The sequence below is a fragment of the Sciurus vulgaris genome, assembly GCF_902686455.1.
Source record: "Sciurus vulgaris genome assembly, chromosome: 2".
NCBI lineage: Eukaryota > Metazoa > Chordata > Mammalia > Rodentia > Sciuridae > Sciurus > Sciurus vulgaris.
The window spans coordinates 176,186,069-176,210,018 of NC_136462.1; the positions used below are offsets into that span (position 1 = coordinate 176,186,069).

Below are 23,950 nucleotides of genomic sequence, written 5' to 3' on the forward strand. Positions count from 1 at the left end.
GGTAAGAAGTTTGAAACTCTTGCTTATCCTTCACTTCCTGTCAAGCATTATTCTGGATGTTTCTGCATGAGATTAACATTTGAATCAGTAGATTAGGTAAAACAGATGGCCATCTTTCACGGGGTGGTCCTCATCCAATTAGTTGACTAAACAAAAAGGCTACCTTGCTCTGAGCAAGAGGGACTGTCCTGCATGACTGCTTCACCCTGGGCCTTCCCCGCCTTTGGACTTGAAAGGAACTGTTATCTCTTCCTGGGTCTCAAGCCTGCCAGACTTTAGACTGGAACTTCACCAGCTTTCCTGGGGTTCCAGATGACTGACCGCAGACCTTGAGACAGGTTAGTCCATAATCAGGTGAGCTGATTTCTTAGAATAAACTCCTCTCTCGCTCTGTATATGTCCCACTAGTTCCATTCCTCTGTTGCACCCCGACACAACCTCCACCAGTACCCCAGCCTCCCCTCTGCCTTGCTTGCTTCTGTTTAAGAAACAGTCTTATAACCCATTTGGAATAGGAGCCCAGGGGTCCGTCTTTCTTATTTGGCATTGGGATTGAACCCAGGGGCACTTAACCACTGAGCCACATCCCCAGTCGGTTTTTATATTTTTTTTAGAGACAAGGTCTTGCTGAGTTACCTAGGGCCTTGCTAAGTTGCTGAGGCTGGCTTTGAACTCTAGATCTTCCTGCCTCAGACTCCTGAGCTGCTGGGATTGCAGGCGTGCGCCACCATGCCCGGCACCTCAGGGTCTTACTGAGGAACAGCCTTCAAGACCTGAAGAAGCCTTAAAGATGACTCAAATGAGAAGCTATTAGAGGGGGGTCAAGGTAGTACTGGGCTCTGAGTACCTCTTGTTGGTTGCCATTGAGCATTTGAAGGTCAGGGGTGCTGACCAATGTCAAGAAGAGGTCAATGAGCTGCAGGACACTTGGGGCACGTTGGCTTCCCTCTGTTCCTTACACATGTCAAACTCACGTCCTCCTCGGTATCTGTATGTGTCAGTGTTCTCGGTTCAAGCAAGAGAAACTGCCTCTTGTTGACTTAAGCAAAGGTGGATGGAGTGACATTAAGCATGAGATGAAGCCAGGCATCATGGCTGTAATCCCGGCCACTTGGGAGGCCGAGACAGGAGGATTGCAAGTCAAGGCCAGCCTCAGCAATCTAGTGAGGCCCTAAGCAACTTAGTGAGAACGTGTCTCAAAATCAAAAAGAAATAAATAAAGGGGTGGGGATGTAGCTCAGTGATAAAGCACCCCTGGTTTAAATACTCAGAACCAAACCAAACCAAAACAAAACAAAACAACCCATGAAATGGAGAGGAGAGGATACTGAGACACTGAGGGGAAAATGGGATCCCACAAATACCCAGAGGGTCAAGAAGCAGGCCGATTGTTTATTTCCAGAAATAGCCAGTCCCAGTATTTCCTGTCCCACAAACACCTCCAGAATCTTTCCACTGGAGTCTTTGAACTGGAGTCTGTTTTTCCTTCTCTTGAAACTGGGAAGAACTCTGTAAACTGCCTTGATGAATGGAGTGTGGCAGAAAGGACACTGGGCGACTCCCAACACCAGGCCAGGGAGGTGACCGCTTCTCTGGCACCCACTCTCTTGGGTGCTCACCTTGGCAACCAGCTGCCATGTTGGGAGGCTGCCCAGGCCACGGGGGAGGGTTGGTGGGCATGTGTTCCAGCCGCCAGCCCCAGAGTGGGGGTCAGCCAACGGCCAGCGTCAGCCACCAGCAATGGGAGGAATTGAGTCGGACGCCGGTTCCAGCATCTTTGAGCAGTCCCAGAAGTCACAGAGAGGAGTGGTCCCCACCGCGCCCACCCAGACTGCAGATTCCTGAGCAAAATAGTTGTCCCTATCTCAAGTTGTAGTTATTGGTTGGTTTGTCACGTAGTAATGGGAACACAGCAGAAGTCACCTGCTGGGACGCTGCCTGGGGCAGTACCGTGACCACCACCACCACCCCAGTGTCCTCTGACCTTCCCTCTATCTTGACCTCCTAAAAGTCAAAGCCCCAGGAGGCAGCACGTGACTGGGTCAAGGTGCTCAGCTCAGACTCCCTGGGATCAGGTTTAACAAGACTTAACGTTTTTCAGCCTGAGGAACAGGAAGGGGCTGTGGGAGGCAGGAGCCAAGAGTTGCCCCCTGACAAGACTTCATGGGAAAGTGACTTCCTACAGTGCCACTGGGAGAGCCTCGCTATGGTTTGGGTGTCTGGGACATTTATGGGGGGCAGCGGAACCTCTAAGAGGTGGGGCCTAGTTGGAGGTTTTGTGGTCACGTAGGGTATGCCTTTGAAGGGGATATCAGGACTCCAGCCCTTCCTTTTCCTCTTTCTTTCACTTCCTGGCTGCCACAAAGCAAGCGACTTTGTTTCAACACGTGCTCCTTGTCATGACGGGCTGCCTCACCACAGGCCCAAGAACAACAAGCCAATTGATCGTGGACTGAAACCTGTGAAATTGTGAGGCAAAAAATCAGTCTTTCTTCTTTATAAGTTGATTATCTCAGGCATTTTGTTATAGAAACCGAAAGCAAACATAACCCCCAAACTTACATGTCTGTTTTGTCTGCCTGTAACAGTTTCTCAGACTTCTGCATAGCTGTCTCTTTACATGCGATAAACACAGTGGCTAAGAGTGCATTCTTTGATGGTTTAACTTCAAACACTACATTAGCCACTTAAGTGCTGTGTAGTCATGTGCAAGTGATTTAACCTCTCTGTGCTCAAGTTTCCTTATTCTGAAAGAGGAAAGAATAATAGTAGCTATTTCATAGAGTTATATGAAGATTAAGGAAATTAATGTGTGCAAAGCACCTGAAACAGTTCCTAGCACACACACTACTTTAGATTTTAATCACTTTTTATTTTTTAATCACTTTTTATTGATATTAAAACTTTAGCCTTCTCAAGAGAGAGACTTTCTCTGATTCCTCTTTCTCAAGTAGGGCTCTTCTAACTCCACCACTTGAAGAGAAGGTTGTCACTTTTCTTTTCTTTTTGGCATTTATCACCAAATTTAATAAGCTTATTTATTAAACATTTGTTGACATTTACTTTTCTTTCTCTTTGCTTTTCATACCTCTTAAAAGGTCATGATTTAACCACCTGTCTCCAGCAGCTAGAGGGTAACCCCTGTGAACATGAGCATGGGGAACTTATGTCACCACCCTGTCCTTGGGATGGAACGGAGTGCAGGGTGAGGACATGTAGACACACAGCCCAGATCCCCTTCTTGGAGGACTCCATTGCCCCAACCAGTACAAATGCTCTCAGCAGCTGTTCCTCAGCTGGAGCCTGATCAGGGACAGTTCCAGCTGTACAGAGAGGTCTCGTCCAAAGTCACATCCCCTCCTGGGCGAATCAGTACCTGATGTCCAACCATCGTGGCCCAGACAACTCTGACAGGCCACTGCAGCTCCAGGGCTGCCTGTGGGGTCTCCGAGGCTGTCATGGGGCAGCATCATGGTCCAACCCCCCCGCCCCCTCCTGCTTTCCCCAACTCCCTTCCCTGGCTGTTGATCCCTGGGTCCCTCTGAATTGGCATCCTGCACCCTAAACTCCACCTCAGGACCAGCTTCCTGGGAATCTCCCCCTGAAGCTGCTGGGCTCGAGAAAGACGAGCAGTTGGCATGAGCTGGAAGATCGAAGAGTCTGGAGCACCCCTGGGAGGCCCTCTTGACCGACCTGCAGGAGCAGCCCTTTTCCTGGGAGTGATGCATGTTGACTTCAATCTCAAAGAAGTGGCTGCCTGCTCTGCGCCTCCCGCTAACCTTCCTGTATGGAACCAGCAACCAAAACCTAGGTTTGGAAGGGGGGTCTTGGAACGGAGCAGCCCCAGAGCCTGACTCCTTAAGCACATCCGTTCTCCTGGTCCTCCAGGTTCATGTTCTGTAGACCCATCAGAGAAGTGCCTGCCGGGCGGGGCCCCAAGGGTCACCTGACAATCGCTCTCTGTGGGCTCGCCCCACCCGCTTTGCGCAAAGTCCCCTACATCAATTATTCTCAGTAGCATTTGTATCCAGGAGACGTCTTGCTGCAGATGAATCCGTTTTGTTGTGGTTCAGATGACTTAAATTCTATCCTTAATTTTGATTTCTTGGACTTCCTAGAAAATTTCAGAGCTGAATTTCCTATCCAAGTTCACATGCCAGGGCCTGACGGTGTCTGCTCTGGTCCTTATTCCAAGGGCTGGTGTCCTGTTTTGGTTCCAAGCACACTGTGTGCATAGTGCAGGCTGCTGGGCAGATGTTTTGCTGGACTGGTGCCAAAGAAAGAAACATGGGGCGCAGCTGGGGTGGTGGTATGCGCTCCTTGGTCGTAACCGGGTCAGATCTGGGGCTGCAGAATTTAGGGGCATACAGTTCATTGGATGGACTCTGCTTCATTTTTTTCAGTTGCTTTCCAGATTCTGCCCCTCGAATCCAGAGCCTGCATCTCCCCTGAGGGAAACTCTCCTCTGCTTAAAATCGAATGCTTCTCAGGAACGTGACTTTGGGTAAAATGATGTGAGGCAAATAGCATGCGCAGGGCGACTCTGCCCTCAGCTTGCCGGCCTCGGCTGTCTCCTCCCTTCTGTAGGGGAGTGCTGAGGGATGCTTAGCTTCCAGCTCTAACATTCTGGTTCTCTGTCAGTCCTGGGGGACTGGGAGAGGACTCTGGGGTCTGGACGTGGCTAGGGCATTTGAAGAGTTGAGAGAGACACAGGAGAGATGAGCTGTCTGGGCACAGAGACCAGAGCTGAATGGGCCAGGGTGACCAGGACTTTTGGAGTGTCAATCGCCCAGTCAGGAGGGTGATGAGAAAGGGTAGGGACCCGTAGGTTCTTATTTCATCCATTTGTCCAAAAGTTTAAGGATTAACCTGCAAGGGAAGGGGCTTGCCTCAATTCACAGAGTAGGGCAGAGACTGAAGCGGGACTAACGCAGGCCTCTCGGCTCCACAGAAAGGTGCAGAGAAGCAAGACGGGCCGAATCCTGCCCTGCAATCACCGGAGGTCCGTCACTTGGCTGTGGCCACGTCAACAATCACAAAGCCCTTGATGTCCGGGAAGTGGTGACTGACAAGGTCCACCTGCAGCTGTCTTGGGCCACTCTTGGATGGGGTGATGTTGAACTGGACCAAGGCCTTCTCCTGGGGCTGCAGGCTGGGCACGCTGGAGGACAGGGAAGCAGGAAAGGCAGACCATCAGCACCTCTCCATCCGGGTCTGGCCTGCCAGTCCAGGGCCTTCAGGATCAGTTTCACCTTGTGGCTTAACACTCAAGCCCCACTAACATGTTTCCCTTCCTTTCCACCAGGTGCCCCCCAGCTGGGCTAATCTCCTGGTGCCCTGAATAGGCCTCCCCTGGGCTTTCTAGTGTTCCTCCCACCGAGCCCTCCCCCTCCCCACCACCCCACGGCCCAGGTCAGTTTCCTTTCTCCAGGAGACCTCCCTGACTGCACCAGCCACAGGCACCTCTGCCTGGAAGCCCTCCTAACTTCTTGGCACCAGAAAAGCTCCTCTTTTCACCACTTAAAGCCCAGCTCAGACATTTACTGGTACTTCTCCCCGACCCCAACACATCCTCACTCAGGGCTGCCTCTGACCCTGGGACCTTGGGGGGCCACCCCTCTGTTTGCATAAATCACTCTTCTCACGGGAAAGGCCATTTGTCCCCATTTGACTCCAGGCAGGACCCCCTGCGTTCATCTTGGTGATCCTGACAGTTTACACAGAGCTTGGAGCACCGGTCAGTCTGATCGGGAAGCAGTACAGAGCGAATGAATGAGGGAATGGTTGACAACGAATGAACAAGTGAGTCCGTGAGTCAGCAGAACTTGCGTGAGTGAAGGAATTATGCAGAAATGAATGAATGAGTGGGCGACTGAACCAATCACAACCGAGATGAGTGAACAATGGAAGGAGTGAGTGAAAGTGTGAATGAAAGTGACTTGACAAATGAGTGACACAGCAAGTGATCGAGTGAGCGGGTGGTGAAGGATGAGGTCAACGGATAGAAGAGCGAGGCTGAGCGAGCAGGTGAGCCCATGGCTGAGCAAACTAATGATTAAATGGACAAAAGCTGATGTGCATAGGCAGTGAGCTTGCTCTGGGGGTTCAGATTCTCTCTCGTTCCCCTCCCAGTTGTTTCCCTCTGGCCCATCCTAAGAGGACAGCAGCCCCTCTCCCTAGCAACCCTTCTCCCTAGCAACCCTCAATCTGAGTTCTGAACTTGTGGAAAGATGCTTAAGGGACTTGAACTTGGCGCATACTCTGTTCACCTAGGGCTTTGCATATAGAGGCTGCTCCTGAATGCCAGTGTGAAAGTACTACCTTGTCTTCTGGGCTCCCGAGTCCAGGGTGGCACTTACTCTATGCTGAGCTGTCCTTGGAGAAGGCCACTGCCCTCCACCATCAGCACACAGTCCTCCACTTTCTCCAGGAGCGGGTTGACCACCATCACTTCCACCGCAACCGCCACCCCCACCACGGCTGGGCCCAGCACCTGGAAGGGCAACACCCATGAGCCATCCCTTCTCCTCACCGCCCCTCCAGGAAGCCCATGGTCCTGGTTGGGTCAGAAGATGGGGCGTTGCCCATCCCTGCCTGCACTTACTCCTCACTGGTGCCACCAACCCATCCCCTGCGCCCCCCCCCCTCTCCTCCTCACCCTGGGAGCTGGAGTGGGTGCTAACGGTATAAGCTCCCTAGTTTTTGATGCCTTCCCCCAGATTTGAAGTGGGCCTACTGGGAACAGGCTGGTGGATGTGACAAGAGTCACCTTGATGGTGATGAAGTCCTCCAGAGTAATGTCCTTCTCCACCAGGAGCTTCTCTCCTTTGGAGACCAGGCACATGGCAGCCAGAAGTATCTTCTTATCTTCCGTCAGGTCTTCTTTATACTGAGAGTAAGATATCGCTATTGGAATCTTCTTCTCTGGAAGGGAAAGCAGAGGTGGAGTTGAGGGCTTGGTGTTTTTCTTCAGTGGTTCTCTGAAGGGGAAGGAATGCTCAGCAATAGCAATACCTTCTCAGGTCCTTCCGATCATCCCCAGAAAGGCATTATTCTCTTCAATTCATAGATGAAGAAACCTGAGGCTCAGAGAGGGTGATTTTTTTGTTCAAAGCCTCAGAAAGTTTATCAAGAAGCCAAGATGAGGTGAGATTCAAATCCAGGCCTGTAAGCTACTGTGACACCAGACTGTCTGTCTAAGAGCATCCAGAGATGTATCTGAACTTTCTCTAATTATTCAGGATGGCAATCTCTCAGCTTTTCAACCATTCCATTAGGACTCCATTCACTGCTTATTGACAGCCTACTATGTGCCAGGCACAGAGAAGAAGGAAACTAAAGGATTGCTTCACGTTTCCAACCCAATGAGATCCACTTCCTCACAAACTCCCTTAAACTCTCAGAAACTCCCTTCTCCGTGAAGGGCTAGTCCTAGTCAGCCCTACTAACTGTGGGGAGGCTTCACTGACACACTTTTCCAGTACTCTTTTGTTGGGGGGTGGTACCAGGGATTGAACTCAGGGGCACTCAACCACTAAGCCACATCCCCAAACCTTTTTTGTATTTGATTTAGAGATAGGGTCTCACTGAATTGCTAAGTGCCTCACTTTGGTGGCTTTGAACTCATGATCCTCCTGTCTCAGTCTCCTAATCTGCTGGGATTACAGGCATGTGCCACCACACCTGGCCCCAGTATTCTTGTTTTTCTGAGCTCCCAGGCACCTCTGTCTCCTTCTCACCAGGCACAAACTCCCTGTCTATGTATTCTCTTCTTAGGAGTATGAATTGCCACAAACCATATCTCACCCTTATATTTGTGTTTTTTGGAACATTACATTTCTTTTCTTTTAGGTGTGATGTGTCCTTTCTGGTTTGCTCCATCCTCTATGTTCTGCCACTGCTTTCTCTACCCCTCTTTTCTTCCTGACCTCAAAGACATCTGAGTTTTGAACTTATGGAAAGATGCTTAAAGGACTTGAACTTAGTGCATACTCTCTGTTTGCTTAGGGCTTTGTAGACAGCAGCTGCTCTTGAATACCAATGTTAAAGTGTTTTCTGGGCTCCTTTAGTCCAGTAAGTTATTACTGGAAAAGCCTTTACAACAATAATAGCAATAATTTATGATTATAAAAGCAAACTTTCACTAATGGATTAAAGCATGCTGGGTACTTTGAAGTACTTTCATGGATTAACTAATTTAATAGCAATGTCATGAGCAAGTATGATTAATATCATCCCCATCTTATAGAAATATAAAAATACTGACAAACATCACCCAAATTATATGTTCATTAGATGTTAGGAGTTATGCCAAATGCTTTGTATACATTATATCATTTATTCCTTGCAAGGTGGTAGACCAGGATTCCTCAAGTATGGTCCCAGGACCAGACACACCAGCATCATCTGGGATGTTAGAAATGCAAATTCCCAGGCTCCAGAATAAAAAGTCACCATATGCCACCAATGATATGATGGGCAGAGCACCAGTTCAGACTCTGGGAGAAAGGAAGAGAAAGGTGAACTATTACAATGTTCAGACCAGAGCTTCCTGAAGTCCTCTAAGATATGGACTCCATTAACAACCCAGGGAAAGCTGAGACATTTTCCCTAGGACAGGGATTCTCAACAGCACCATCAATCAATCTGATACGTGGACATGTACTGAATAGTTCATCCAACAACAGCAGAACACACATTCTTCTCAAGATCACATGGAACACTCACCAAGATATATCACAATCTGTGCCGTAAATTACACATTAACAACTTTTAAAAGAATCAAAATCAGCCCTGTGTGTTGCCAGAAGCTACTCTGCCAAGGCTGGAAGTTAGTTCTGTATACAAATACCTGTGTTCTGACAAGCAGGTGAAGGTCCCGGATGGAGGGCTTGAAGAATCCAGCATCAACATGCTTTTATTTTATTTTTTTTTAATTTAAAATATGATTTATTTATAGTACTGAGGATTGAACCCAGGGGCACTTAGCCACTGAGCCACATCCTCAGCCCTTTTTAATATCTTCTTTAGAGATAGGGTCTTGCTGAGTTGCTTAGGGTCTTGGTAAATTGTGGAGGCTGGCTTTGAACTTGCAATCCTCCTGCCTCAGTTTCCCGAGCCCCTGGGATTACAGGTGCACACCACTGCATCCAGCTTCAATATGCTTTTAAATGATGAGGATAAAGCAGTTCACATGAGAGGGAGCAGGAGATGCCTGGAAATTTCAGTGCCATGGAAACTAGACCTCACAGAAATAAAGTCCTTACCACCTTCTCCAAATACAATAAGAGAAGATGGCTTTGCAGTTTGTATGTTTCATCTTGACTACCCCAATTAAGAGCTACGGGGAAGTATGTGCGGAAGAATCAGGGACTTCACTAGTACCAACTGCAGTGGAGGTTCAGAGTCAAGAGCCAGGCTGACAACCCAGGAATCCTGAGCCCACTTCTGAACAGCTGGGAGACCTACAAAAATTTGCATAACTTCTCCATGACTGCCACTTCTCACCTGTGAGTGGGTGTACTAGTGGTGTGATGAGGAATAAATAATCTATTCCTTGGCAAGCAGGGTATTGAGCTTCCTCTATGGTTGGGAGACCACTGAGTCCTCCCCATTCTTGTGGGTCTTTTCCATAAACTGGGGTGACCTGCAGCAGCTGTGATTCCAGAGGGCCACCTGTCTCCCCTTCCAAATGCACTTTTGTCTGTGGGCCTTACCACTCTCCCATCAAGAGGTAAGTGTACACCCCTTCTGTTGAATCTGGACTGACCTAGTGGCCTGTGTGAACCAACAGATGATTGGGAAGTGGTACTGTACACGTTCCAAGATTGGAATTTAAGAGAGGGGCAGCTTCTGCCTTCTCCGTTTGAAATGCTCCTCCCTGGAACCACCACGCCTTCTCATATCTTTGCATTTTTGCCATGCAGGTCTCCTCCCCACTCCAGGAACCTGCCCCTAGGTCCCCCTCCACATCCAGCAGCCTTCTGTGATGACTTCCTTTCCTGTCCTGTCTCTGCAGGATGGTATTCCATCCCCAGGGTTCCCCACCACAGAGCAGCAGCAAGCACATCATCCTGAGATTCTCTGTTGTCTTCCTATTTCTCCATAATCTCCTGGGCGAAACACAAATTCTTCATTTTATCTTTATTTCTATTGCCTTGATATGTAATGAGCATTCAATAAATATTTACTTAATAAACTAGTAAAATGTGGATAATAACCCCTTCAAGAAAATGAACAGAAATCATATAATGTATTGCTCTCAGACCGCAGTGGAATCAAACTAGAAATCAATAACAGAAAGATAGCTGGAGTATACCAAACACTTTGAGATTAAACAATACATTTTTCAAAGAACATGAGCCAAAGAGGAAAGCTCAAGATAAAAAATTTTAAAAATATTTTTTTAGTTGTTGATGGACCTTTATTTATTTATTTATATGTGGTGCTGAGAATTGAACCCAGTGCCTCACATATGCCAGGCAAGTGCTCCACCACTGAGCTACAACTCCAGCCCAGCTCAAGATAAAATTAAAAATATTTTAAACTAAATGAAAATAAAAGTAGAACTTCAAAGTTTGTGGGATGTGGTGAAAGCAAAAGTTAGAAGGAAATTTCTATCATTCAAAGCATGTAGTAGAAAAGAAGGAAGAGTTAAAATCAATAACCTCAGCCTTCACTAGGAAAGTAGAAAAACTAAATCCCACATAAGCAGAAGAAAAGGAATAATAAAAATCAGAGCAGAAATCAATGAAATTGAAATTAAAAGCAGGAAATCAATAGAGAAAACCAACAAAACCTACAGCTGGTTCTTTTGACAAGATCAACAAAAGCAATGAGTTTCTAGCCAGGCTAAAAAAAAAAAAAAAAAAAAAAAAAAGAAATAAAGAAAAGAAAAAAAAGACACAAGTTACTAATATCAGAAGGGACACTACTACTGATCCCACAGACATTAAAAGAATTGTTAAGGAATTTTGTGGACAACTGTATGCATTTGATTACCAAAATTGGAAAATTTCTTTGAAAATTCCAATAATCTGTCAAAACTCATACAAAGAGAAATGGATATTTAGAATGGACCTGTATCTATAAAGAAATTAAATCAAGCTAGGTATGGTGGCACATGCCTGTAATTCCAGCAATTTGGGAGACCGAGGAAGGAGGAATACATGTTCAAGGCCAGTCTCAGCTACTTAGTGAGACCCTGTCTCAAAACAAAAAATAGGGCTGGGGATGTGGTTCAGAGGTAAAGCACCCCTGGGTTCAATTCCCAGTACCATAAATAAGAGGAATTGAATCAGTAATTAATATCTTTCCAAAACAGAAAGTACCAAGCCCTGATGACTTTACTGGTGAATTCTACCAAGTATTCAAGGAAGAAATTATACTAATTCAATCTCTTTCAGAAGATGGAAGGAGAGGAATACTTCCTACCTCATTCTATGAGGCCAGCATAACCCTAATATCAAAATCCAGCTAAGACATTACAAAAAAGAAAACCAAAGACCAATATTTTTTATGAACAGATGTAAAATCCCTCAACAAATTATTAACCAATCAAATTCAACAATGTATAAAAAGAATTACACATCACAACCAAGTGAGGTTTAGTCCAGGCATGCAAAGCTAGTTCAATATCAAAAGTCAATTAATGTAACCTACCTACCAAATCCACAGAAGAAAAATCACGTTTGTAACAACAGATGCAGGAAAAGAATTTGAGAAAACCCAACACCTGATCATGATAAAAACCTCTCAGCAAACAAGGAACAGAGGTGAACTTCCTCAACTTGTTAAAGAACATCTATGAAAAATCTACGGCACACAGCAAACTCAATGGTAAGAAATAAGAAACTTTCCCTCTAAGATCAGAAACAAGACAAGAATATTCCCTCTTGCCATTTCTTTTCAACATCATAATAGAAGTCCTAGCTATTGTGATAAGATAAATATTGTGGAGAGGCAAAAGACCATATTACTAGATGTAGTACTAAAGGGGAGGAACTAAGTTGGAGGACTGGCCCTACCCCACTTGAAGAGTTACTATAAAGCTTCGGTAATCAAGGCAGAGTGGTTGGTGAAAGAACAAATAGATCAATGGAACAAAGCAGAGTCCAGAAATAAACCTGCACCAATATAATCAACCCATCTTTGACAAACAAGCAAAGAAAATATAAGGAAGAAAGAAAAGTCTTTCCAACTGGACAGCCACCTGTGGAGGGAGTGGAATGGGGGGAGAGGGGGAGGGAAAAAAGGATCTAGATATAGACTTTACATTTTTCACAAAATTTTCTCAAAATGGGCCATAAATTTGAAGGTAAAATGGGAAATTACAAAACTCCTAAAGATAACAGGAGAAAAGCTGGGTGACCTTGTGTTTGGTGGTGACCTTTTACAGATGGCACTAAAGGTCTAATTCATGAAAGAAAACATTGGCAGGTTGGATTTTATTAAAACTAAAAACTCTGCCTAGTAAAATGTACTGTCAGGAGGTTAAGAAGACGATCCACAGACTTGGAGCAAATATTTGCAAAAGACATGCCTGATGAAAGACTATTACTCAAAATACACAAGGATTTAAAACCCAACAATAAGAAAACAAACAACCCCAATAAGAAATGAGCAAAAGTCTAGAAGACATATGGATACCAAATAAATATATGACAAGATATGCAAGTTCATATGTCATTAGGGAATTATAATTAAAATAATGAGATTCTATTTTACAGACACTAGAGGTGACGCTCCCCAGTCCACCACATCACATGCTGGGAAACTCATTCATTGCTGGTGGGAATGCATAGTGGCACAGCCACGGTGGCACACATTGGCAGTTTCTTACATAACTAAACATACACTTACCAGATGATCCAGAGATTGAGGTCCTTGGAATTTATTCAAATCAATGGAAAACTTATGTCCACACAAAAACCTGCACATGGATATTTCTGTGGTTTGGATATGGTTTAAGTGTGTCCCCGCTAAGGTTCATGTATTGGAGGCTTGGTCCCAGGTGGCAGTATTGGGAGGTGGTGAGGCCTTCAAGAGGTGGGGTCTAGTGGGAGACCCTTCCACCAGAGGGAGTGCGTTCTTGCAGAGGATTGTGAGACCCCAGTCTTTCTTGCTTTCTGTTTTGGGACACACTCTCTCCTCCTGTGTGGTTCTGCCATTTGTCATGGGGCTATTACCAGAGCTTGCACTATGTTATCTGGATTTTCAGCCTGCAGAACTATAAACTAGATAAATCTCTTTCCTTCCTCCCTCCCTCCCTTCCTCCCTCCCTTCCTTCCTCCCTCCCTCCCTCCCTCCCTTCCTTCCTTCCTTCCTTCCTTCCTTCCTTCCTTCCTTCCTTCCTTCCTTCCTTCCTTCCTTCCTTCCTTCCTCCCTCCCTCCCTCCCTCCCTCCTTCCCTTCCTTCCTCCCTCCCTCCCTCCCTCCCTCCCTCCCTCCTTCTCTCCCTTCCTTCCTTCCTCTCTCTCTCTCTCTCTCTCCCCCCCTCTTTCTTTCTCTCTCTTTCTTTCTTTCTTTCTTTCTTTCTTTCTTTCTTTCTTTCTTTCTTTCTTTCTTTCTTTCTTTCTTTCTTTCTTTCTTTCTTTCTTTCTTTCTTCCATCTCAGGCAAGTGCTCTACCATTGAACTACACCTCTAGCCTTAAATCTCTTTTCTTTATAAAGTTAGCAACCTCAAGCATTTCATTGTGGTAATGCAAGACAGACTAATATAGATATGTACAGCAGATTTATTCATAAATGCCCCAAATTGGAGGCAACCAAGATGTTCTTCAGTACATGAATGGATAAAACCTGTATATCTGTATAATGGAAGACTATTCAGTATTCTTATTCAGGAAATAAGATATCAAGAGACCAAGAGACAAACCTAACAAAACACATATAAATAAATATTGCTAGGGAAAATAATGCAGTCTGTAAAGGTTGAAAGGGTATGATTCCTGCCATATGATATTCTGGATAAACAAAACTATGGCGACAGTTAAAAGATCAGTGGTTGCCTGTGATGCAGGGGGTAAGGACAGAGGGATCAACAGGTGAAGCACAGTGAATTTTTAGAGTAGTGAAACTATTTTGTATGTTTCTCTAGAAGTGGATTCAGGCTGTTATACATTTGTCAAAACCCATAGAACGTATAACATTAAGAACAAACCCTAATGTAAACTATGGGCTTTAGTTAAAAATAAAGCATCAATATTGGCTCGTCCATGGTAACAAAGAGACTATACCCATGCAGGATGTTAGGAGAAGAGCAGGTAGGTGGGAACTCTGTACTTTCTGCTCTACTCTTCTGTAAACATAAAACTGCTAAAAGATAGAGTCTATTTATTTCAAAATGAGTTATGTGTTTTAATTAATTAAATGACTTAGTAGTCCTACCACTTGGCTTAAGAACATTACTTTTGTGAATCGTTCTAACAAAATAGTTCAAAAATCCAGAAGAAAAAGTGGAATTTTTTTTGCACTAGTATGTTTGTACTTAGTGCTATTTTTAATAGCAATAAGCTGGTAATTACCTCAAAGAAGAAGAGAGATAAATCATCATATATTTATTTAAATATTATACATCTATTAAAATGATGTTTATGAAGAGCTTATAAAAATATTTAAACTACTTTGTAATATGAAAATCAGGGCACTAATGGGTATTTGCAATATTTAATTAGAACTACTTTTTTTTTTTTTTTTTTTCAAAAAGCAAACAAGCATTACCAATTTGGAAGGAAAAACCTGTTAACAGTTTGTGGGTGGGTGGTAAGATCATAGGCGATTTTTCTCTTTTACTCTTGAAATCTTTAATGAATATGGATTACTTTCAACATGAAAAAAAACTGCTAAAAGCCAGGAGAAAGTGTAGGTTAATTAATATTTCATTATGAAGTGTTATTTTGTGATTCAGCTTTTGTGACAAAAAGAGCTAAAAACTGTGCAACACCTCCCTCCTATGTTTTCATGCCCTGTCAAAATTCAAAGGTTCACTTCTCAGAAGCTGGTCCAGAGAAACAGCTTCAATTAAACAAAATTTAATTGAATCTTTCGAGTGCAGACAGTTTGTGAAAGGGGAAAGGGGGGAGGAGGAGAAAGGGAGAGAAAGAAAGGAGACAGAAGAAATGAGAGGGAGAGAAAAGGACAAAGAGATAGGAAAGGGGGGGGGAAGAGTGAGGGGAAGTAATAATCAAACATAATCAAATAGAATACTTTTAGTAAATCATATATGTCCATGAAAAAAGTCCTTGATATATTTTTAAAAAGCAATAAAGTCAGATAAATTTATACAAAAACCTTCCAAAGGACTGAAGCTATTCTATTTTGTGGTGAAATATCAAGGATGAATTTAAAATGGACCATCAGGCATGTGATGTGTCCTTGGCCATGGACTGTGTGGCCCACTGCACGTCCTGTAGTCACGGGACTGAATGGCTGAGGCGGCGGATGCTGGGGATCTAGCATGGCTGGCTTGTAATCCTGGCTTTGTCCCTTCCCTGCCCTTGATCAGGAGTGGGGCTCCAAGGCCGGGTTGCCTGGGTTTGGGTCCTTCTACTACATGCACAGACTGTGTGACTTTGGACTCTGGGAGTGAGTTTTGTCCTTGGAGTGACCGAGCTCCCATTAGTGCCTGTGCCCAAGATGCCGGTCTCTGTCTTTGCATCAGAATTCTCAGGATGGCCTGGCACATAGAAATACCTAATGTTGGGGCTGGGGATATAGATCAGTTGGTAGAGTGCTTGCCTTGCTTGCACAAGACCCTAGGTTCAATCCCCACCACTAAAAAAAAAAAATAAAAAAAAAGAAGTACCTAACGGTGAACTGAGGTTCACTGGTCCACTTCTCTCACACAGAATATATGGAGTCAGACAGGCTCCAGAAGTTTTTGGATTTGAGAAAAGTCACACAAGGCCTACTCCATGCATTTTGACTGGCTCCAGAGTGTGTAAACATTCACACTACCTGGGATGATACAGAGACTATAAATTGCCTCATCACCAGATCAGTTTGCCACCAGATGATTGTGGACTTTCATTACTATTATTATCATTCACCCCTCTGAGCTTCGGTTTTCTCATCTGCAAAGTGGGGCCAAGAGGAAAGGCACTTAGCACAAAGCTCAGGAATGTCCTCTTCCTTCTTGGGAATGGGGGTAGAACCAGGGAAGCCCACAGCACCCTCAATTTCTGCAAAAGGCATGGCTTGACCAGGTCCCAACAAGCCGGGGTGATCTCACCTTCTTGTGGACCCAACCTCACTGCGTGGGACTCGTGCAGGATCTCTGCCACCGGCCTGCGGGTGTAGAGGATGGTGGCGCCGCTCAGATTCACCTGGACTCGCTGGGCGCGGGAGGTGAGGTTGGTCAAGCACAGAGCCAGCTGCAGGTCGTGGCCCAGCACCGGCGGCTCCAGCATCTTGAACTTGCCGGCGATGCTGGGCTTGGTGGCGGGCTCCAGGAGGTCGTCTCGCCAGAGACCACGCCCGCCCGCCCTGCGGATCCAAGTCCTCCGGCCCCAGGATTCCACGCTAAACAGCTTCTTCACCGCCTTGCGGTACACCTGCCTCTCCTTCCGGGACCCTGCCGGGCATGGGACAGATCAGCCGCAGGCACCTTCTTCCTCCGCCAACCCGGGCCCTGCTTCCCCAGGCAAGACCGTCACTACCACCACTTCAAATTCCCACGACTCTAAGAGGGCTCAAACTGGCAGCTTGAGAGCCATATGCAGACCTCAGCCATATGCCTGTGTGTGGTTCTCTATTTAAATAAATTTATAATCTGTGCCAATAACTTCAGAGCAGGAGATGTCGCATAAAAATGCAGATTTCCAGCTTCTCTGACAACTGGGAAAGAATTCATTATTGTCATCTTAACAAGATATTGATGTCTCCTGAAGCCATGGCTAAAGCTTGGGACAAAAGATCCCCTGTTCTAAGCTCCAGAAGATCCGGCAGGTGGGACCAGCCATCCACCTGTAGGACTTGAGGGACAGGTGCCAGTGCAGAAGAGGCCTCACACCCAGCCCCACCCTGACGTCCAGTAAGCGCCATGTTCCTGGAGACGGGAACTCAGCAAATGGTGGTGGTGTGTATGTGCACACGTGCGTGCGAGGATATGGTGGTGTTGAAAAGAATCCTCCTTAAGATTTGGGGGGTGTCTGCAATAGAAGGGGCCTGCTGGTAAAGACTGCCGGTGTCTACCTGAAAGGGAAGCTGGCATTCTGTTCTCTGTGGGAGGTCTGCTTACCTGCCTCACTATCTGAGCTGCTTGTTACCTGAGCAGAGCAGAAGAGACCTGAAGGGTGAGCCTCGGTGGAGCAGTCAGCCCCACCCCCAGCGGAGGGTCCAGAGCAGACCCCATCCCCTCCTGCACAGCAACCTTCCTGGGTCACTGCTTTGGTGGGAGGAGGAGACAAGCTCTGATTCCTATTTGAACCCAAATTCATTTTACTTAGTAACATTTATTTTTTTAAACAAGCAGATGTAGCTGGACACAGATGGATCAGATCACCTGTCCCTCTGTGGGAAAGGAAGACTGTCCAAGTACACAGTTGAAAACAGCTATGAGAAAAAAGTACAACTGTCTTATTTTTGCACCCCAATAAGTATAGGCTTTTTCACAAACAGTGACTGTAAATTAATGGCCCTGGTAGAGGCCCTGGCAGATGACAATCAAGAGCTGCTGTCAGTTATTTGGAACTCTGTCTAGTGCCATGTTTCCTGGGAGTTCAATATGAAATACTGGATACTATCATCATCATTATTACTAGTAGTAATTATTGTTATCATATGTAAACATTCCAAATACAGTGTCTGGCCTACGGTGAAGAGTCAAGGATATGTAGCTGTTAATACATAGGGAAAATGTAACATGGACGGGTACTTAGCAATCAGGGGAAGCTATTAATTTAACCTAAATAAAGGCCCTGGCCCAGAACCCCAGGATGATGTCAAATGGAAGCTGTGATCACCACCAAGACATTTGGGAAAGGATCTGGCCCTAGGCTACTGGCCACCAGCCCTCCGTAGCCCAGGGGCCATCCTGGGGAATCTAATAAAAGCCAGCATGTGGCCCTTACCTTCTGGATACTTGTAGAGGCCTGTGATGTCCACGCGGGAGTCACTGCCCACCGCCTTGGTGCTGATGCATCTTCCTATCTTCTTGGTGTCCGAGTACACACGCTCCCGGCTCTCATCCTCATTCCACAGCCAGGTGATATAGTCCGCGTTGACCTCCGCAAACACGAAGGGGCCATCATGGGCCAGGTGCACGTCACCCTCGCGGATGGCAGTGACTGAGGCCGGGCCGCACTGGAACACACCTGGGCAGGAGGGGTGGACGTGAGCAGCAAGGGGGAGGAAAAGCAGGGGTCTTGGACCTGTTCTACTGAGCCCTACCTTCACTCTCCTCCTGGGGGGTGGCATCCAGAACCTGCCAGCCATTGTAAGAGGGACCCAGGTCCTGCCGGGCAAACCAGCTCTCGTTCCAGACGTGGAAATTCCTGCCATGGAGAGAGGATGGGTAGGTAGCCCTGAATGAGCTCTGAAGTCCATGGGAGGGAAGTCCCTGCTGGAGACCAGCTCATGAGTGCTACGGCCCCCCTCTTGTCAATCATTCATTCAACTTTATGGATGAACACATATCACTCACATATATGTGTTTGTAGGTATGTATAGACCAAGAGCTTGTTCTTCAAGATACAGAAATATAGCTGCAAGTAGAACACAGGGTCCTTGTGCTCCTGAAAATTACATTTTAACAAAGGGGATGCATGGGGAGACAGGCAGCATTAAGTTAGCAGATAAATAAAACAAGTGCAAGTGGCAATAAAAGCTGTGCAGAAGGGAGGGGTTGAACTAGAGAGGAACTGCAGGAGATCTACTCTAGGTAAGTGACATCTGAGGTCAGACCTAAATGCAAAGAATTCGCCAGAGGAAGAGTAAAGAGAACAGTCATCCAGGCAGAAGGGACAGCATGTGCAGAGGTCTGGAGACAGGAGAAAGTGCAGTGTGTTCGAGAAGCAGAAAGCAGGTCCATACCCCTGGGGTAGGCAGGATTTAGATTATGGAGAGCTCTCCAGGCCCTGGTAAGAAGTCCCCAATTTATCTTCAACTTCGTGTCTTAAGGTGAGAATACAAGTCTAGAAAAAGTGACATCACTTGCACAAGGTCACACAGGAAGGAAGTAGCAGACAGAAGCCTGATTCCTGGTTTACTTGACTTGGCATCTTTACAGCTGGCCTCAGAACACCTTTTAGGGAGGTCATTGTCTTTGGAAAAATAGCTTGAAAAAAATTTGGGGGTAAGAAGGGAGACCCTGACAACCCGGTGGTGACAGAGGAACCAACATCAGAAAGAAAAGTTTGTATGAGGAAAGGAGGGAGGAGGGCATTTGGGGCCGGACTGGTTAGACCCTGGCCTTGACCCTCAGACAGTAGCCCGGGACCCACCACATGCTGTCTTCTGTCAGGTCCTCCAGAGTCCGCCCGAAGGAGTCCACATATTTGTCCACACTCAAGTTTTTGTCAGTGTCGTGGGCTGAGTTGAAGTTGGACACCACCCGTGTGGCGATCCCCAAGCACCTGAGGACTGCGGAACAGAGAGCTGGGAGGCTCAGGAGCAGGCTCCGCCCCCAGCAGGTTGCTCCGCCCCATTTCTGGCCACAGTCCCTACAGCCTTTTTCTACTTTGGCAGGTGGCAGGGCTGAGACTTCCACTCCCTCAAAAATGCCATCTCCTGTGCACTGTCTCAGGGACTTCTGGAGATGCCACTGTGAGCAGGCTCCAAGGCTGGCAAAATCTTGGAAGCCACCTAAGAGTGACCATTAACTTTTCTGAGGGGACCCAAGGTCTAAGGGGCCACAGGGCTCTCCCAGGACACTCAAGGAGCTAGAGGTAAAGGGAGGACTTTCTGCCAAATAAAAACCAAAAGTAAATGAACTGATCTCCTAGTCATCACCTCCTCACCAGCGAAGACAGACTATAGCCATGCAAATATATGTAAATACATGCAAATAGGGAGCAGGCGGATGAGAGGGGTGCTTCTTTCAGCTACCTGTGCACATGACTCCAGCGAAGACCCAGCACTGGCCGTACTTGACTGGTTTGTACCTGCCCTTGAACCATTTCTGCAGGATGGCCACGCTGCCGCGCCAGTGCAGTGGGCTGGTACCTCCGCCGTATTTGCCCTGCCACTGACCTTGCACCACGCCCCGGTCGTTGTTGCTGTTCACCTGAGCAGAGGAAGCATAGTTCCACCACAGGCAGGGCTTCCCACTGCAGGAACCGCCAGTATACAATCATCTCCAGCTTGGGCTGCCTAGTCAATAAGTGTCACTTCTTGCTTTTAAATTGCCTGATAAGCGGGGGCCTTTGCTCTCTTAAAGTACCTACTTTTTTCCTGCAGGGGAGTACTGGGGATTGAACTCAGGGGCACTTGACCACTGAGCCACCTCTCCAGCCCTATTTCGTATTTTATTTAGAGACAGGGTCTCACTGAGTTGCTTAGCAACTCGCTGTTGCTGAGGCTTTGAATTCACAATCCTCCTGCCTCAGCCTCCGGAGCCTTAAAGTACCTACTTTTGTGCAGGTCTGAGAGTGTAGCTCAGTGGTAGAGTATGTGCTAAGCATCTATGAAGCCCAGGGATTGATTCCCAGGACCACAAAAACCAAACCCAAACAAACAAAAACCCTACTTTTTGGAACTACTTATAACTTAATTATCTTCCATTTGGGTACTCTAGTTAAAAATCATCTACAATTTCAGAGCCTTTCCTGATCTTAAATTATTTATATTTGGGGACTGTTTGTGGTATGATAATTATAGAGATAGCTGACATTTATTGAATGCCAGGCACTATTCTAAGGATTTTGTTGTTGTTGTTGTTGTTACCAAGGATTGAACTCAGGGGTGCTTAACCACTGAGCAACACCGCGAGCCCTTTTTATTTTTATTTTGAGAAAGGGTTGTGCTAAATTACTTAGGGCCTTGCTAAATTTCTGCGACTGGCTTTGAACTTGTGGTCCTCCTGTCTCAGCCTTCAGAGCTGCTAGGATTATAGGCATGCACCACTGCACCTGTCTATTCTAAGGATTTTGTGCACACGAGGTTAACCTTTGAAGTTTATGGTTCTATTTTCCTCCTCAGGTTTTATTGTTTATTGATGAGAAAACTAAAGTTCAGAGAAGTTCAGGGACTTGCTGAAATCACATGGCAAGTTAAAGGGGTGAACCATGAGTTCAGGACCAGGTGTGGTGCCTGCGCTGCTGTCACTGGCTGTAATACTCTACTGTTTGGGATTGGTCATTGATGTTGGTTCTCTGTGCTTCATCATCTGTCTGAGGTCTTAAGGAATTGAGAGCATCAATTATGAGAGATATAGCTTTGTCCACTTTGAGGATCTCAGATTCCCATCCACTGGCCTGAACACCTGCAGGGGATAGAAAGCACTAGTAGGTCCTCTTACCCCCACCTTCTGTGAAGGGACTCTGTGGCCTGAGGCACGTGGTCACTTAAAGTTGGCAGTCCTCCCATAGAGATGTGAGGTCTATGCCTGCTGCTCTTGAGTCTGAGCTGGCCTCAGACTGCTTTGATCACTGACTTGTGGAAATGACATTGGACCAGTTTTTGGGCCTAGTCCTTGAAGACTGGCAGTGTCCACTTCCTGTTTTTTTGGAACTGAGCGTGAAGCCAGCTGCCATATATGAGATTGCCACACTGTGAGGAAACCCAAGGTAACCACGGGGAGAGGCTGTGTGATGAGAGGCCGTGATGACTGGCCAGCCTCTGCTGTTCAGCCACCACAGCCCAGGGCCCTGGCGGGAGAGTGAGGAAGCCATTTTGGACATTCTAGTTCCAACAGATACATGCGGGCAGAAACTAAGGAACTGCTGAGCACCAGAACCAAGGTCCCAGAGATATAGTCCCATCAAACTATCCCAGACGTCTGCAGCCATTCAGAAACCCCCAGCTGAAGCATCTTGAAGCAGAGAAAAGTCATTCACATGGTGCCCTGCTCAAATGCCTGACCTACACAATTTTAAACATACAGTGTCTCATACCATTGAGTGTATGTGTGTGTGTTGGGGGCGTGGTTATGTAGCAGAAGAGAATTAAAACAAGGGATGAGTTGGGAACCCCTAGGCTGCGGCCCTGGTTTGGCCTGGGGACCCTTGAAGGAGTCTAACACAGAGGGATGGCAGGGGATTCCTCACCATGGCGCTGATGATTCTGGTGACATAGATGGGGTCGTGACGGTGGGACACGTCAGTGGCTGGGTCATCTTGGTGACTGGGGCTCCGGTCCAGGATGGAGAGGCAGATATCCAGTATGTCCTCCTCAAACTGCTCCCCAGAAAGCTGTGTTTAGAGGCTGGAGCCTCACCCATATCCCAGGCCCTTCCACAATTCCACCTGATCAGTCACTTGTGTCTGTGCAGGGGAGTTTTGCCTAATCTCACGCCCTGTCTCCCCAGGACATCACAGGGCTTCCTCAAGTATCAGAAACCCTTCCTTAAAGAGTTCCCTGGAACAGGACGCTCAACCTTAATCATGCCCCCCTTTCAACAACCTGCTATAACTCCCCACTATGCACAGCGAAGTCACAAAAACTATTTGCTTTTGAGCCACAGCTGCCTCATTGATTTGCCCCTTTGCTTTACAGGCTGTAAAGAGTCGGCCCCACTTGACCCTCCTAGAAAGGAGCAGACAGATGGTCTCCTGGGCTGGCTTTCCCATACCCCAGCCCACATCCCCGACTGGCTGCGCCCCTGGAGACCTGCCCGTAGTTCCAGCCCTGGGCTCGGATGTGCTTCTCCACGCCTCGGAATATGATGCCACTGTCGTTGAGCACGTACTCCTGTCTCTCCTCCTCTGAGGCCAGAAATACATCGTCCTCTGAAAAGCAGTCATCAGGCCCAGCGTGGGCTGGGGCTCTGGCCCTGCCGGCCTGGGGAAGGGGCTGCATCAGGGCCAGCAGCAGGATGGTGCCTGGAGGCTGACCAGGGCAGGAGGAGCAAGAGGGGCTGGCAGGCTCCCGTGCTGCCACTAAGCCTCCTCCCTCCCGAGCAGTCTTTCCCCAAGCAGGAACCCAGCCCAAGACAGAAGGGTCTTGGGACTCCCGATACCTTCGGGTAGTCCTTTTTGATGCCAATTGCAACCTCATATTTCTTAAATATTGACAAGAAGACTGATCCCAGCTACCCTTACTGAGGCTTATAATGTATTTTGTGCTTCACGCCATTAGCTGCATGATTTCCCAACCACAGCCCCCAGAGATAGGTGCTTTTATCATTCTTATATTACAGATGTGGAAAGTGAGGCTCATGGAAGGAAGCAATTTAGCAGAGCTGGGATACCCCAAGGCTGTCTGACTCCCCAGCCCTGGCCTCACCTGCACTGGGGCCTCACCTGCCTATCAGGCCCCACTCCTGCCCTCCCTGACTCCAGGAACCACTGGATTCCTCTGCCCCTGCCCACTTCTGCTAAGGGCAAGCTCTTGCCCAGCTCTTGGTATGCACCTCCCTGTCCCTGAACCTGCCTCCCAGGCCCCATCAAGAGCAGGCCCACTTCTGAGGAGGGCTTCCAGGAAAACCTGCGTCTTGGACTTGGCAGCACCTACCTGGACACCACGGATTGAAAAGGAGAACAAACTCTCCCAGCTTTCGGTCACTGTGCTTCCGGCGAGAGGAAGCCCTGGCGCTCAGCAGGTAGCGGCCGATGACAGCATCGGGAGGGCTGGCGAGGCTGATGGTCATGGAGTTCCCTGTCTGCGCCTCCTTCACTGCTGTCCAGGCATCGTCCACCTCCAGCTCCGCTGTCTGGAACACAGCTTTGGTGTGGAGGGCCTCGGAAGCCTTGGGCCCTGGCGGATAGGAGAGGGAATCAGGAGATCCTGCCTCTGGGAAACCCGGCTTTGGAGATGTGGAAAAGCTACAACTTGGACTTAACCCCTTGAAATG

The 23,950-nt window shown here is 47.2% G+C and overlaps 1 protein-coding gene across 1 annotated transcript; it reads right to left on the reverse strand.

Moving 5' to 3' along the window:
* Nucleotides 1–3,028: 3,028 nt before the first annotated feature.
* TGM6 (transglutaminase 6) lies at nt 3,029–23,896 on the reverse strand. The gene is made up of 11 exons (XM_079124641.1): nt 23,611–23,896; nt 22,768–22,886; nt 22,206–22,334; nt 20,047–20,224; nt 19,443–19,581; nt 18,391–18,494; nt 18,072–18,314; nt 16,232–16,573; nt 6,770–6,924; nt 6,360–6,493; nt 3,029–5,161 (listed from the first exon to the last, which is right to left on the reverse strand). The coding sequence occupies exons 1-11, from the start codon at nt 23,744–23,746 to the stop codon at nt 5,008–5,010; spliced, it is 1,833 nt and encodes a 610-aa protein (XP_078980767.1). The 5' UTR covers nt 23,747–23,896; the 3' UTR covers nt 3,029–5,007.
* Between the last annotated feature and the right edge of the window lie 54 nt (nt 23,897–23,950).